We start from the raw sequence: 16,180 nt of genomic DNA, 5'->3' as shown, positions 1-16,180 counted from the left end.
AGCTATTATGGCTGATGTTAATCGACCTGCATGCTAACAATGTGGCTAACTGTCACGTTATTTTAGGTGCATTGACTGAAAACTGTTTCAAAACAGTCTGATTTATGTCTTCACGTCTCATTAACCTGTCCCCCAACCCCCGTCAAAGCTTTGATTAATTGCAGATTAATTGTTGATTAATGATGCCCAAAAACTGGTATTCAGGACAGCCCTTCTTAGAATGATCCTGGCCAAAATAATTGGGATTCACTAAATTATCCTGATAATGATAATAAAAAAAAAATGTGCTAAAAATGCTCTTAAAATGAAACTGAAACATACCGGAATCACTTTACATATCTAAAGAAACAAATATTTTTATTGCATTACAGTTAGGACACACATCTTTCTATATATATATTTTAAATCAAAAAACAAACAATCTTAAAAGGCCTTTCAGCTATCTGATACTAGGGCTGCAACTAACGATTATTTTCATTGACGACTAATATGTCGATTATTTCTTCGATTAGTCGACTAATCATTTTATCGAAAAATGAGTTAAAATGTCAAAAAATGTCGGTCTGTCTCTCCCAAACCCCAAAATTATGTCATCTAATGTCTTGTTTCGTACTCACACCAAAGGGTTTTAGTTCACCGTCATGGGAGAGTGTGTAAAGCTGCCAATATTTGAAAGTAAGAAGCTGCAGTTTTGGGGTACTTTTATAGTACTTTTCAATGAAAAATGACTCAAACTGATTAGTCCACTACTAAAATAGTCACTGATTATTTTAATAGTCGATTAGTCATCGATTAGTCGACAAATCGTTGCAGCCCTATTTGATATAGCATCATATCATTCAATATGAAATATGTCAATGCTTGATTAAGATCTTTGGTGTGTTTTTGAGGTCAGTGCATATGCAGCCTGTTTTTGTAGAATCTCTTTTATTGTTTGTTGCCCAACAATCTTTTGGGTACTGCTGGACATGACATGCACAGTCATCCCAATAATGGAAATTCACCACATTCAACTTATTGTGAGTGTTTTTTTATTGTGATCCTCGATAAAATCGTATAACATCACATCCCTAATCCGGAAAGAGAGGGACTTGTAGACCTGTAATTACATTACATTTGTCAGTGATGCAGTAATGTAACACGCTACTGTTCTAAATTCAGTGATGACATTAACATTATTAATCAAACAATTATGTTATAACTTACATACATTCTTCAAGTATTTACACTCTAAAAAATGTTTCATGGGGTCAGTGGAATTTTGAGTTTTCAGCATAAAAAAATACTTTGTTAAGTTGGTCAAACCCAAACATTTTTGACATTGAATAGGCTTGAATTAAAATAAAAATTTAGAATATCTTAAATAAAATAATTTGGCCATCAAATATCAACACAACTTTTGGATAAATATTACCTTGGTTCTACTTAATTAAGTTTGTTGAGGTCAAAGCAAATCATGTTGGTGTCACTTAACTAATTGGGTTTGTCAGATTATAAAAGACTCAAAGGATTTACTTTACAATACCCGAGTCGGAACGACTTTTAAAAATAAAACATTTAACAATTTAACGTAACAATTCGCATCTTTTTAAGTTGTACCAGTGGATCATTTTTTTAGAGTGAACTTAATGATGACAAACTAGCTCTATGCTCAAAATAATGATTCATGGGGTCAGTGTATTTTATTTATTTATTTATTTACTGAGTTTCAAGCATTAAAAAATAAGCTTGTCACTTTAAAGCATTTTAGTCAGTTGACAACTTATTTTAAGAAGTTGACCAAAATCCAAAACATTCTTGACATATTTGAGTAGGATTGAATTAAAGGAAAAAGTCAGAATACGTTAAATAAAATAATTTGGCCGATAAATATCAACACAACTTTTGGAAAAATATTAAGTTGGTTCAACTTAAATGAAGTTTTTTAGGTCAAAGCAAATCATGTTGGCTGTACAAAACTTGTCTGCTGCAAAGACATCGTTTGAAAAGCGAGCGTCTCCAGTGAGTTTGAGGTTGTTTGGCCAGTCAAATGCAGTGCATACTCCATTGAAACGTTTTTTTTCCTTTTATTTCTGCCATCATTTAATGTTGCTGGAAGGCTAGTCTCATATATTTTTTTTTTATTACTTTCTTTTATTTAATGATATAGTTTAATAACACTGATGAAGGCTGTCCGGCTTAATCAGCTTGGGTGTTTATAGTTCACTTATGTTGTATCACATGCTTTCAGGGTAATAAAAATAAAACTGTGCAAACTGTGAATCTGGGTCAAAGCCATAAAAATCCAAAGCGTAAACAAAGTTAAAGACAGCAGGAAAAAAACAGAAGAGTAAGACATAAAAGGTCAGAAGGGGCCATGAACTTGTTTCATTGTGGGTTCCAGTCCAGCTGATGTTGTTAATGCAGACCTTTAGCTCCGACCCCCCAGTGTATCGAGAGCTTTTGCTTTTCACTCTCTGCTGTCGAGTGTCAAATAAAGCTGAAACACCATAAAAATAACCAGAGAAAAGAAAGAGAGAGGAGCAGAGAAGAAAAGACTCTATGAAGCAGAATGAGATGAAAAGAGGAGAGATGGAGATAAAAAGAGATAGAGGATGGACCCTCGGGGAGGAGAGATAGAAAGAGTTGGTGCTTGAGTGCATGCATGTGTGTTTGTGTGTAAAAAAAGATTTGTATTCACAGTGTGAAGAATGCCACCAACAGAGGTCTCTGACTGTTCAGTATATTAAAGGGACAGTTCACCATCAAATCGAATATACAGTTTTTTGTCTCACCTGTCGTGCTTTTTATCAGTCTAGATTGTTTTGGTGTTGGAGATATCGGCCATAGAGATGCCTGCCTTCTCTCCAGTATAATGGAACCAGATGCCACTCGGCTTGTGGTGATCAAAGTGCAAAAAGATGCATTTGAAAAAACAACAGCAATGTCTCTGTCCACAAATCATGACCTGGTTACTCAAGATAATCCACAGATCTTGTTGTGAGCAGTCTCATTTAGGAACTTCTCTCTCTCTGCCGAACTACACCCACCAATCATATCACCACGCAGAAGGAAGTGTGCATCTTCTACTAGCTCATGTAGAACCACTAAAGCCCAGTTCAGAATAAAGATTTGCGACGAGACGAGTTGAAACAGGCAACTACTTGCAACGTGCCATTTAAGCAATATCACACTCAAGGTCGTGATGTTGTACTGTATATTGTAACAGCTGTGATTTGGTCATAGGCACGAGGCCGCATTACAGCCGTGACGATATACAGTACAACATCACGACCTCGAGTGTGATATTGCTTTTATACAACAGTTCAACAACAGCTTAAACAGCAATGCTAAGTAAGGAAATGTTAACAGAAGGTGATGGAATAAATTATTTATGTCATGTAGCCCCGCGAAAAAAAAAAAAAACAGTTCCCCCAGTCTGTTGCCAGGCAACACAGCACACACGCCAGGAACTCACAAGCTACTTTGTATAGCGAGTGTGACAGTTGGTTAATTAACGGTTGTATTTATATTTATAACACCTGTGAGCGGAGTGATTTCCCAGTGATGTTGTACTCTATTCAAATTACTCGGTCGAAACTAACTGTTGTATAATCTGCAACGTTCTAAAACCTGCTGGTTCACACCAATGCAACTAGATGAGATGGTGTATCATCTCTCTATGCAACAACTCTCTGTACTTCTGTTCTGATTTCCAGCTTTTCAGGCTTATTTTGTGTCTGAATATAATTTATAGCTTCTTCAGATATGAATGAGGACAGTGATAGTGAGATACTGGCTACAGCTGCATATGTTGTAGTGATGAAACGACAAAAAACATGAGCAAAACGAGTATGGACTGTATTCATAATAAATACGCCACAATAATATAAATAACCAGCGTCAATTTGTTAGTCAGTGACAGTGTGTGTATCTGACTTGACCACTGGACTTCACAACAAGCTTACTGGCTGCTGAAACAGGTGATGTGCTTTACGTTCAGCAATCTGACCCGCTGAGTTGCAGGTGACACTATCAGCAGGCTCGAGTCAAGCTTAGATGGCCAGTTCACACCGCTGCAACTTTTCTCTGCAACGTTCTAAAACGGTTTCGTCTAGATAGCTAACGTTACAGCTCTCGTCCATGAGTAGATGCACACTTCCTTCTGCGCTATGATATGGGTGTAGTCGGTAGAAAGAAAATAGTTCCTACATGAAACTACTCGCAACAAGGTCTGTGAATTATCTTGAGTGACCGGGTCATTATTTCTAGAAAGAGACATTGCTGTTGAGTTTTTCAAATGTATTTTTTGGTGCTTTGAGCACCACAAGCTGAGTGCCATCTAGTTCCAAAATACTGGAGAGAAAGTTGACATCTCTACAGCTGATATCTCTAACACTCTGCAATTCACACCAAAAGTTTCTAGGTTTATATATAGCACTACAGGTAAGAGAAAAAATGTGTTTTTGATTTTGGGGTCAACTGTCCCTTTAAAGGAAAAAAAAGGCACATACAGGCGTGGCAGCTTTCGTTGGGTTGACCAAAAAATATATGTATTCACAGTCACTCAAACATGACAAGTAACCCAACATGGCTCTCACACACTAACCTGTTCCAGGTGGCGTTGGCCCCGGCCCTCCTCTGCTGGGTCCCTCTGTCCCTGCTGCACTCTTCACCCAGTCCCCCAGTTGTTCCTCCCTTATCCCCTCCTCCTCCTCCTGAGGTTTTTGCCTGCGCGAGGTCGGTCAGACTGGAGGATGAGCCGCCTCCCAACCTCAGCTTGCTGTGGAGACTCCTCGAAATCCAAGAGACAGGAAGAGAGAAATAATTATAAGCAGAAACTGCAGTCCATTGTGGTGCTGGATGATACTGGTGGAGCCAAGTCCACTTTTCATATCTGCTGGTGGAACCCAGCGAGAGTACATAAAGGACTTCAGTCATCCACAGACAATAATAGGAGTTGTTTTGTTTTGTTTGTGCCTCAAAAGCAATTTTCTTGTTGGAATAAGTACAGTGGATTATGTTTCAGAAACTTCCAAATCTATCAAAAATGCTCTCTTGCAGGATGTGTTCTCTTCAAGGTCATGGTCAGTGCTATTTAAACAACCAAGGCACCACACTGAAAATATAAAATACAGGACAACAACTACAGAAACTCAAAATCAGCAGAAAATCCAGAGAGAAAAGGCACAACAGTGAGGTACAACTGCTGCGCACGAAAAACACAATCATTCCTTCTGATTTTAATGGCTGACAGCATTCGCTTTTATTGATGGGTGATTACTTTTTATTAGCCATCTGTTAATGTTTACACAAGCTTATACATTATACTGCTTTGGAAACATACAGTAGAGAGATGAGCCGGAGAGCGATCAGGAGAAGTGTAGAGTCAGTTTGATGGAGGAACATTTGCATGGAGAAGTGGAGAAAGAAGGAAAAGTAAAACAAGGGGATAGAGAACAAGAGAGAGGAAGAACTGAGGAGGTATGAAACAGAGCAGAACAGAAAAAGACTGACAAGGAAGAAGAGGAGAGAGGAGGACTGTGTAGGGACGAACAGGCAGAGGTGATGCACTAAATATTAAGAGGTTGGTCCATGGAAAAGAAACAAACATCAACAGAAAAAAAGCCAAACATTTGACGGTGTCAGGCTTCATAAATGTGAGAATTTGATGCTTTTCTTTGTCATAAAAGATAATAAACTGACAAACTTTGGATTTTTTGACTGTTGGTCGGTCAGATAAAACAAACTTTTTAAAGATTTCACCTTGAGCTCTTTGAAATTGGGCATGTTTTTTTACTGTTTTCTGACAATCTATTGATAAAAAAGCTTAATTGACAATTACAATAATTGTTACTTGCAGCCCAGAGTAACCTCAGCTTCAGCACTAAAAGGCAGAGTAGAGGCAGAGTAGATGATTTCATCATATACACAGGTGTGAGCGTGGTTGCCTGTATATGTCTGTTGAGATTTAGACCTTGACTGTGAGGACATACAATATTTGGAAAGGGGAAAGTGAGGACATTTTTGCCTGTTGTTACTTCCTCAAAAAGTTGGAAAGGTAAGAACTGTTTGGTTTTACTTTTGGTTTGAGATATGGGTTAGGGCATGGATGGATTACGAGACAATGGGCCCCTAGGCACAGAAAGGCAAAAGGCCCCATCACTTCTACTACACAGGAGCGAAACAAAGATTTTGTCTCTCCCCCTTGTTGTTTTGCGTCACTTTGTAGTCATTATCCATTTGTGGTTTTGAGTGTAGTCATTTTGTGTCTCTGTGTGGTTGTTTTGCATCACTTTATTGTCTTCTTGTGTCTCTCCCTCTTCGGTACGTGTTAATTTGTGTGACATTTTGAAGATGAAGGCCAGCGGGATCCCTGATACTATACAGGCCCCTATTGTAAGGTTGACAATTGGTGCTTTCACAAAATATTTAATATATATGTGTTTATTGCTTTTTAGAGCATATGTAACAGTGGCCACAGTCAGAGTGATTAGTACAAAATAGTAGTAGTAAAAATTACCTATACAGAAAAGGAAAAAAATCTAAATTATAAACAATCTAAAAGATATCATTAAATTAGCCTTTACTGTAAAACAATTTCAGTACAGGGTCCCAAATCTTATCAGACACAACACCTCTATCCTCGTTATAGAATCTCAGTCTCTCCAAATGTAATGTGTTTGCCATAAATTATACGTGGGAACAGAGTCCATCTTCCGCACCCACAAAATATACTTCTTTGCAATCCATTTTTTGGTATATGCTAGCTGAGGATAAGGAGCTAGTTGCCCCAAGGATAGCTATGAGTGGATCAGGTTCCCAAATTTTCCAAGAAGCCTCAGAGAAACAGTGAAAAATGTTCTTCCAATATGTATACAATTTACCACATGACTAGAAAGCATGTGCTAAATTGCTAATTGTAGATTTACAGCGGTTGCAGACAGTTGAAACATCAGTAAAGAAGCTACGTAGCTTTTCCCTGGGTTAATAGAATCTGTGTAAAATTTTGAACTGTTTAAGACTAAGTCTGACATTACAAAATATCTACATGGTGAGATTTTTGAGAAGTACTCAGCAGTAAGGTCAATTTAATGACTAAAAGTAACTAATACAACAGTGGGAACAGTTTGGTAAGTTCAGAAAATTACAGCACTTTACTGTAATGAAGCCTTTAAAACCAGGAAAAGACAACACCAACAATATTATAATATCAAAATCTAAGACGATATCCAGTCTCACATATATATACAGCATAGGAATGCATTATGTCAATGAGGACCCTTTAAAAGTGCAGAAGAAGAGGAACTAAGTACAAAAATACTAAAGCTCAGCAGACAGAAAGTGAAACTAGTGTAAAACTGCTTAATATGTTCGGTACAGTTAATGAAAAATGTTCTCTCCTATGTAGGCTACAGTATATGTATATTTGTGTTATGCATGTAGTGTGTATACGCAGGCAAGAAACGTACAGACTGCAAACTCTATATATTACTGCTGCATTGACTGTGCTATCCAATGAATGAAAAAGACTTCCAGTCATTCATTCATTCATTCATTCAGTATAACTGCTAAACCAGCAATTTCTGCAAAAGTTGAAAACATACAACACACCTCCCCTAAAATACACACACACACATTAACCCATAATGTACTTACTCCAGTAACTGAAAAGGCACCACATACTCCCACTCCATGAGTGTGTCACACTGAACACAACAAGAGGTGGATGAAAGACAGGAGCAAGTGTCTCTGTCCTCTCTATCTCATTCTTTCACACGCCCTTTTTACCATTTTCTCTCTTGTTTCAGTTCTCTGCCTTGAAACTTCTCCTACTTCCCCTACCTTAACTTTTTTCATTCACTACCCTCTTCTCTCTTTCTCCCCTTGCCACTCCGTGCCAGCCGGTGGCCATGTGACCATGTGAGCTTTTGTGCCAGGCGAACAAAGGAACCCTTTGAGGTTCAAGAGCTGCCAAGAGGGAGAGGAAGGATTTAAAGGTGACACACATTTCACTTCCTCCTCCTCCTCTTTTTCTGGCTGTGTGTGGCCCAGGACAAATAGAGGTTGTATTCAAGCTGTTATCACATTCCACTCATCACTGGTCAATTTTTCTTGCTGTGGAATTACTCACTTTACTTCTTTGTCTTCAATACATTTGTAATGATCCACTCCCAGTGAACACTGTTCACATGAACAGAATTTAACTGAAATTAATTTAAAGGGTAAGTCTGATATTTGTCAACCTCGGCCATATTTTCCCATGTCTTTGTGGGTAGTGACTTTAAGTGACTAATGGGATGCAGCCAGCTGCCGTGAAACAGGCTGCAATGTAACCACTAGGGGCATTTGTGCACTGTCAATTTACTGTTAAATTACATGCTACATCTGCTATTCCGACATTATGGAAAGGATTCCTACAGAGATAGACCTTTTTGTGGAAGAGTAAGATCCTTTTTGTTTAACCAGAAATAGCCACAAAATCGCCAACTCCAACTCCACCAGACTCCATTTAAATAAACAGTAATTTTAACAGCCCAACTTGCGGCTGCCGGCTGCAGCCCTTTTGCTCAATACTTAACCAGTTTTAAAAACCACTGATCCCATTGGTCACTTCAACACAAAATCATGGGAAAATTGGGTCCAGGTTGAAAAATACCAAACTTACCCTTTAACTGATTTTGGACACAAGAAGCAGAAGAAAGGGAAAAGAAGGGGCTAAGAGAAGAGGTAGAAAGTGGGAAAGAGAAAAAAGAGGATGGAAAATCAGAGACATGTAAAAGAATATGGCAGGGAAGTGGAGAGAAGGTGTGTGTGTGTGTGTGTGTGTGTGTGTGTGAGTGTGTGTGTGTGTGTGTGTGTGTGTTGTAGGTCCGTCTGTCAACCTGGATCTTAGTTCAACTCCGCATAAATAGGTCAGTGCGAGAAACAGGAGCCCTGGGCTCTCTAACACATACACACACACACACACACACACACACACACACACACACACACACACACACACACACACACAGTGCTTTCGTCAAAGTGTGGATGAATTCTCTCAGAAAAGGTGCAGTGCTGTACCTTGTGCAACTGAATCTACAAAGACTTCACTCAAAAGTTTTCTCCTGCAGAATGGATGATGCACAGCATGAAACAGCAGAGACTCAGAGTAAACACTGAGGTGCAAAAAGAACCCACTGCTGAGAGGAAAATATTTTAAAATATTTCTACATTTGGGAAAATAAAGGGCCGCTGATGTAACCTGGAAGTTAGATACTTCTTGTTTTTGGCTCTGAAACAACAGGAAGAGTTGTGAGAGAAAATGCTGCGGTCTAATTACTAAACAAAGGAGGATAAGGGGGATGTTTGCATGAATGAAGGAATGAATGAGGTCATTCAGGAATGTGCGTGAGTGTATGCGTGTGTTTGTGTTTCACTTTCATCTACCTTTGTGTGTCCCAAAGGACGGGGACAAAGAGAGAAAAGAAAAAGTATTGGAGCTGAAGTGAGACTCTGTGAATGAGACCTGCTGGCTGATGTGTGTGTGTGTGTTTGTGTGTGTGAGTTCTTACCTCCTAAACGAGCCCTCTCGCTCCATGTCAGCCTTGACAGACAGCTGCGACCTAGCAACCAGCCTGCAACCACCACCGACGAATCAGCATCTGAAAAAGGAAACAAGTGGAATTACTGGTCGAGGACATCATCTGACTTCAAACAAAATCACCTGACGTGACAAACTTAATGGACTTTTGTTGAGTTGATTTTCTAGTTTGAAACCTGAGTGAGTTGGCCCTCTTCCTGGGAGATGTTTTGACATGTCACAGTAGGAAGAGCACAGGCGTAAACAATAACAATTCATAATGGCTCTATTTGATGTAGCTGCTTCAGTTTCAGGCTCACCGTCACACTGTCAGGGCTCACTGGGACATACACATTAGGATTCGACACTCAGTGTTTAGAACTGAGGACTTGACTTGGGACTTGAGTGCAAAAACAGCCCCATCAACTGACGTAGCAGCTGATTGATGGAAGGGAGTCAGCTGATAGATCACATGATTCCTTTCTAGGCAACCAACTGGCGAATCTCATTCAGGGCACCCCATTTATACTGCTCTGGCCTGCCTACTGTTGCTGCTTCCTCTGCAAGCTGCTTTGCAACCCACAATCTTTCTGTGTAGGAAAGGAGAGAGGCCCCAGAACAGAGCCATACTGTAAAATATAATACTGCTAATGGAAATAAAGTTTTCTTTGACTTAAGTGGTCCTGACTAAACTGATGTACTTTCATGGCGGTATGATACACTGCTATGCGGCCTTAGTTTATAATGCTGTATCATACTGCTGCGAAGTTGCCTTTCCGCTCCATTGTCTGAAATCACCAACAATTGAAAAAACGGTTGTATTTGACAAGCTGGGAATAAGAGCGGGCTGGTTGTTACCCATCCTACAGTCAGAAATGATTTCTTTTGTTTTCTTTGTGTTCAGATAAAGAAAACTGGACCGACACAACTGATCTACCCACCTACAGTAGCTAGTTTCATCATCACCATGAATCAAACCCACGACTGCCATGTCATCAGCAAATTAAATAGTAACATGATCAGATGTGTTGCTACTACGTTTATTTGTGGACGTCCAAGTAGTTGAGAAACTTGCCGTTAATGCCCACTGTTTGATTCAGGCCCAGGCTCTTGTTGCTTATCATACCGGCCTCTCTCTCTGTCCCTGCATCTCCTCTCTGTATATCCACTGTCACTATTGTATAAAGGCAAAATGCCCACAACATAATAAACATACAAAAAACAAGAGAAGCTGCAATGTGCTCTGTAACTGTTGGAGTAAAATACTAGAGTACTAAGTCAGACAGACACAGTAAACAGGCAGACAGACAGACAGACAGACAGGTGTCTGTCTAGCTAACAAGACACAGTATTCTAATCAAATTACAGTAAAGTGGCTGTGGCAGACATTTGATCCTGCCTCGAACTCAAATGCCCCAGCTCACTCTCTCACTCACACACACACACACACACACTCATAGACACACACACACACGCAGATAGAATGACACGTATAAGGCAGGTTTGTCGTACAGGGCCAAACAGGGTAAAGCTGAGGCTTCCTCCTGACCTATATCACTGTCTAAACCAAATTTTTGCTGCTCATTTTCTCTCCTCCACAGCTGTGATATGACGACCAAGTGTCATATCACAGCTGTGTTAAGTGTGAATTACTTAAAATTGAAAAAACAGTGAATGTGTTATACTTTTGGTTGCAAAGTTTGCATGCAAGCAAAGTGACATTAAACTCGACTTTGCTGACATAGCACCTTTCAGAAAAATATGCAACCTGAAGTGCTTTACGAAGTAAAATTGAAGCAATATAAAATAAAAAATAAAGAACAATAAATACTATTTTGCAGGACTAAAAATTACAACTAACAATAAAATGCTAAAATCAATAAATAAAAGTCGAAACCATAAAAAAAAAAAGGGAGAAAAATAACATTACAATCAATGATTTTAACTTCATGGGATACTCTTTCAACCAGCTTTGTGTCATAACAATGTGGGTAGTATGTGTAAATGAATTATGATAAACTTCCTTCCATCTTACCATTGCCGGAATCTCCCTGTTCATCTCTCAGTTTAAATTGCGTCATCAAGCGGACTTTCATTGGCTTTAAGGATGTAGCTTGGACTACAGATTATACTTCTGCATTTTCATATGCATGCCACCATGGACACAAAGAGTATAGAACCAGATTGAGAGAGAGTCCCCCTCTTTCAGTCTCTCAAATTCAAACCAAATTCAGATCAAACAGTAAAATATGCAGTGCTGTTTCATTGTAATACAAGAGTTTGTGAACAGGAAGTGGGTGCCATACTGTTTCCTGTATTGTAAAGACACAGACTGAATACTGAGATCAAACGGTAAAACCAAGCAGTGCTGATGAAATATGAACCAAGATTCTTTCAGTGAATTGTTCCTCCTTGATCTGGCTTGAACATAAAATTAGAGAAAATCTAATAAAACATATTTATTTACGAATATACTGTGTGTGTGTGCTGTACGTACTGTATGAATACCCTGGTGAAGTCGAGGTCAGGATCAGGGTAATCATAGTCTGTTTAGATAAAAACTGTAATGTGTTTGTCTGCTTGGCTCGTAATGACTCCCCAGTGCTTCACGCTTTACTTTCTGGAAATTGTATTTGTCGCTATGCAATATAAGCTGCGACCTGCTGTTGCCTGGTGGATACAGTTATACACATTACCTAGTCTGTCATATCTATTTATTTCATTTTTACTACCTAGTTTTCTCTGTAATTTCTCTGTGTAGCACGTGTGTTGACCAATGTGGTCTTGGCATGAATTAACCTGATCTCACGACATGAATTTGAACTGTCTTTTTGAATCAGCACTCTAAAGAGGAAGTCAAGCTAATTTGAGACCAGAAAGGCACCACTTTCTTTTTGTTTGTGGTTAGAAAAAAACTGAATGATATTAAGGGCAGATGGATGTCACTGTGGCACTGATAAATCACACCTGGCTCTGCGGAAGGAAATGTCTTTGGCAAGGGCATAGGTTTCGTTTGAATATTGGAGGGGACACATATGAAACGGTGAGTTTAAGGGTTATTTACTAGAAAATTTTGCAGCACTTAAGCACTTAATTTCCTGCATTCTGGGGATTTATTATGCACCAATTTGTGCCTTTAGTGTAAATATCTTTAACTGTGTAAAATTAAAGACCTCTGCTGCTTTTATGTTTTCGTTCAGGGAGTTCAATGCAAGTGTTCCAAATATTGAGGGGGACGTGTCCCCTTGTGTCCCTCTACACCAGTCTACACCTATGGTCTTTGGATTGAATGACACACATGCACTGTGACTTAATCCTGGTGCTGCATGTCATGCTACCGTGGATGGATTACTGAACGGGCCTACTGGGCACTGGCCCAAGGGCCCAAAGTGTCAGGAGGCCCTGTGGCCTTCACTTGCACAATGTAAAATGTCAAATTATCATGTACTGACCAGGAACAGACTTAAAATGTCCACATAGAGACACAAAAAGACAATAAAAGATATAGAATTACCTCAAAGACACACAAAACAATCTCAAGTAGACTGACACAAACCCACAAATATGCAGAACAACAACAAAGAGATGTAAAATAATTACAAAAGATCCTTCTACGCCATTATGCCACCTCGTCATTCTGTATATAACAAATGATGAGGGGACAGAGTTGTCTAACTTCTGAGCCGGGAATGAATTTAATAACAGCACCAAAACAATGTCTGTATGAATGGGACGGCCAGGAGGACGGGATCACGGGCAGCACGACGTTTGACGATGTGTTAGGCGTGTGACCAACCATCAGGAGATTTAAAAATAGCTGGTAGCAGCTAGTGGCTAACTCAAAGAAGAGGAACAGTAGCTGAAGATGTCCACAAACTGGAAAGACAATGAGGTCCGGGAGCTCCTCATCCCCTGAACAGAGGATGAAATCAGCCACTATATAACAGGGACAGTAAATGTTTGTTATTGCCATGCTAATGCTATTATTATTGTTTGCAAAGCGCTGCCAATGCGTGTGTTATAGGTCACACTAGAGGCCGACGCAGTTGTGCTTCATTTTACGCCCATCACGAGTGGTCAAAACAGACATGATGAGAGTGGAAGCCTTTGACAATGGATGCCTCAGATGAATATACCAGATCCTCAGGCCAAACAAAATCTCCACCCTTCAACTGCACAAGAAAACAGGCAGCCAGAGCATCACCAAGGAAATCACACACACAGACGTTTGGCATGGCTAGGCCATGTGCTAAGAATGGAACAGGGCCCGATCATGAGAGTCACCCTAAGATGGACATCATCAGGCAAAAGAAAACCCGGAAGGCCTGAAACCACCTGGTGCAGAACTGTGACACTGGAGTACGAGAAGATGAACCTGTCATGGGGAGAGGCGCAACATGCTGCAAAGGATTTAATGCAAGGGAAAGAGCTCATTGAAGCCTTATGTCCCATAGGGGATGAAGAGAATTAAGTAAGTAAGTAACGCCTCTTTTTATTCCATGATGCTGGAATGCAGTCTAAAATCACACACGGGAGGGGAATGATGCTGCCGTAGTTTGGCTCTGGGTAAAAATGCAGCGGCATGAAGAGGGGACTACAACACAGCTGTTATACTACTATGCTAAACCTGGCTAGTTAAACCGCATCAACTAAGGCTGGCAAGTCTGTCACTTAGTGCCTCTCCCTATGTGTTGCATTAGATGTGAGAAATGTACCTCGACTTCCCTTGGGTGAGTGTGACCTCTCCTATCTGGGGTGTGTGTGGTTGACTCACTGCCAGGCCAAAGCTCTTGCTCCTTGCAACCAACTCGCTCAGACCGTACAGCTCCGCCGGACACCCCTTGGCTGCCGTTCCGTCAGACCAGTCGGCCAGCTCGCTCTTGTTCAGATTGAATGTGTATTTGCATGGATAATTCGTGGTGACGCGTCAAACACGTCTCTTTTTGTCTTCAGAATGTCTTGCCTCCAGCGTCTCCCTCATGGCATACCCGCTCAGCTCAAAGCCCTCTCCAGCTCTCTCTCCAGGTGCAGCTAATAGCGGCTAATGAGTCATTACCACCAACCCCCAAGTGTGACATCAGTGCTGACCCTGCCTCCTCCCATGTGCCTTAGCCACACCCACATTCATTACACTACCAATAAAGCTATCATAACAGCAACCTCTGTTCAACAAGGGCCAAAGTCTGCGTGTCTTGCTGCCATGAAGAAGAGGTGGTGGGGCCCTTTGCATTTCTGTGCCCAGGGGCCTTATTGACTCATAATCCGCCCATGCCTGCTGCCGGACTAACTCCACACCCTCGAGTGAGGTTTGATGCCTTGCTTAAGGGCTCTTAGACTGCACTTGTGGGAGCTTGAGAGTGAGTCTCATTCAGCCTCTGGCCTGAGCGGCCCAAGTTATGAAACCAGCAGAGCTCCCACTCATTTACAATCCTGACTTCTCCTCCTCCTCCACCCGCCTCTCTCCCAGCAACAGACAGTTTACATTGTAAGCAGATATCAGGGACTCCAGTGCTGAAAATTAACACCCATAATCTGCTCCAACACACACACACACATACACACACACAACTGAGCAGACTGGCAGCGCAACAGTGAAATTACCACCCTGCACCAGACAAGTGCTAAACTAAGTGTCGTCTGTGTCTTGCAGCAGGTTTGTCAGCTCTACCAGCCTCTGGCTCAAAACCAAACCACCAGTTGGAGGTCCTGCACATATCATGGTGTGTTTTTAGGAGATATACTGCCCTGCAACAGTCTACAGGGCTGCTTCTTGTCTACCTGTGTGCAACTAGTGTCCAATACAGTTCATTCATACAATGCACACACTCCTAGAGTACAGAAGACAGTCATTAATCATACTTAGTAGGAGAGACACTTCGCCTCGGGACAAATCAAATTTTTCTATGAGTAAAAGTGAAGTGAAGTAAAAGTGTTGAGGATTTAAGGCAATAATAAGCTGTTCATTTGCTCTAACAGCTTAAAGTTATGCTGTTTATTCTTGTATTAGTTTAAACCTGACAGTTGCTTTTGTCAAGTTTGGACAGAGTTGACTGATACACTCACTTTTTCAGAAGTCTTCCTCGCTCCTTTAACACCAAGCGTCCTCGCTGTTTAAATCCCGCAGAAAAAGAGCCCAGAATAACTCCTGTATGTGTGTGTGAAGGCTGGAGGTCTGCGCGGTGCTAAACACTCCACAGTCCCACCGCTTTGCCGGAGACAACAGCGCGCGAGGGCTGCGCACGTTCCCCTGAAAAGATCCGAGGTGTGTGGAGCGAGAAGGACCGGCGCGAGCTGCGGGCTGTCGGCGCGACTCTCAGGACTGTGCGCGAGCGTCACACAGAGAGGGAGAGGAAGCGAGGAAGGTGAAGCCGAGAGAGAGTCACAGAGAGCGACAGTGTGACAGAGTGATGGTGTGTGTGTGTGTGTGTGTGTGTGTGTGTGTGTGGGTGTGTGTGAGAATATGAGGCTTTGTGTGTGCAGGGGTCGGTGGGTGCGAGATGTAGCCTATGGAAAGTGTCGGTGGTTTTGCGCCTGTGTGCTTGTGTGGTGTGTTTAAGTATGTGATAATACATGTAACAGCTAAAGGGCAAGACAAAAGAAGAATGAAGACAGAAATTATGTTGGTCTTTTTCA

The 16,180-nt window shown here is 40.9% G+C and overlaps 1 protein-coding gene across 5 annotated transcripts in view; it reads right to left on the bottom strand.

Annotated features, from left to right (window-relative positions):
* Nucleotides 1-15,983, bottom strand: part of LOC126384675 (proline-rich protein 5-like) — a 32,201-nt gene extending 16,218 nt beyond the window's left edge. The window contains exons 1-3 of one of the 5 annotated variants that reach the window (XM_050035864.1): nt 15,611-15,983; nt 9,540-9,629; nt 4,589-4,774 (exon numbers count right to left, since the gene is read on the bottom strand). In XM_050035864.1, the coding sequence (XP_049891821.1) occupies nt 4,589-4,774; nt 9,540-9,565 (212 nt within the window). In that variant the 5' untranslated portion in view covers nt 9,566-9,629; nt 15,611-15,983. Of the gene's footprint in view, nt 1-4,588; nt 4,785-9,539; nt 9,630-14,321; nt 14,548-15,610 lie in introns of those variants that run through there. The other 4 variants (XM_050035866.1, XM_050035862.1, XM_050035863.1 and 1 more) reach the window with 4 other exon arrangements.
* Nucleotides 15,984-16,180: the final 197 nt, after the last annotated feature.

The sequence above is a fragment of the Epinephelus moara genome, chromosome 23 (assembly GCF_006386435.1).
Source record: "Epinephelus moara isolate mb chromosome 23, YSFRI_EMoa_1.0, whole genome shotgun sequence".
Taxonomy (NCBI): Eukaryota; Metazoa; Chordata; class Actinopteri; order Perciformes; family Serranidae; genus Epinephelus; species Epinephelus moara.
This window is presented reverse-complemented; position numbering and strand designations above follow the sequence as displayed.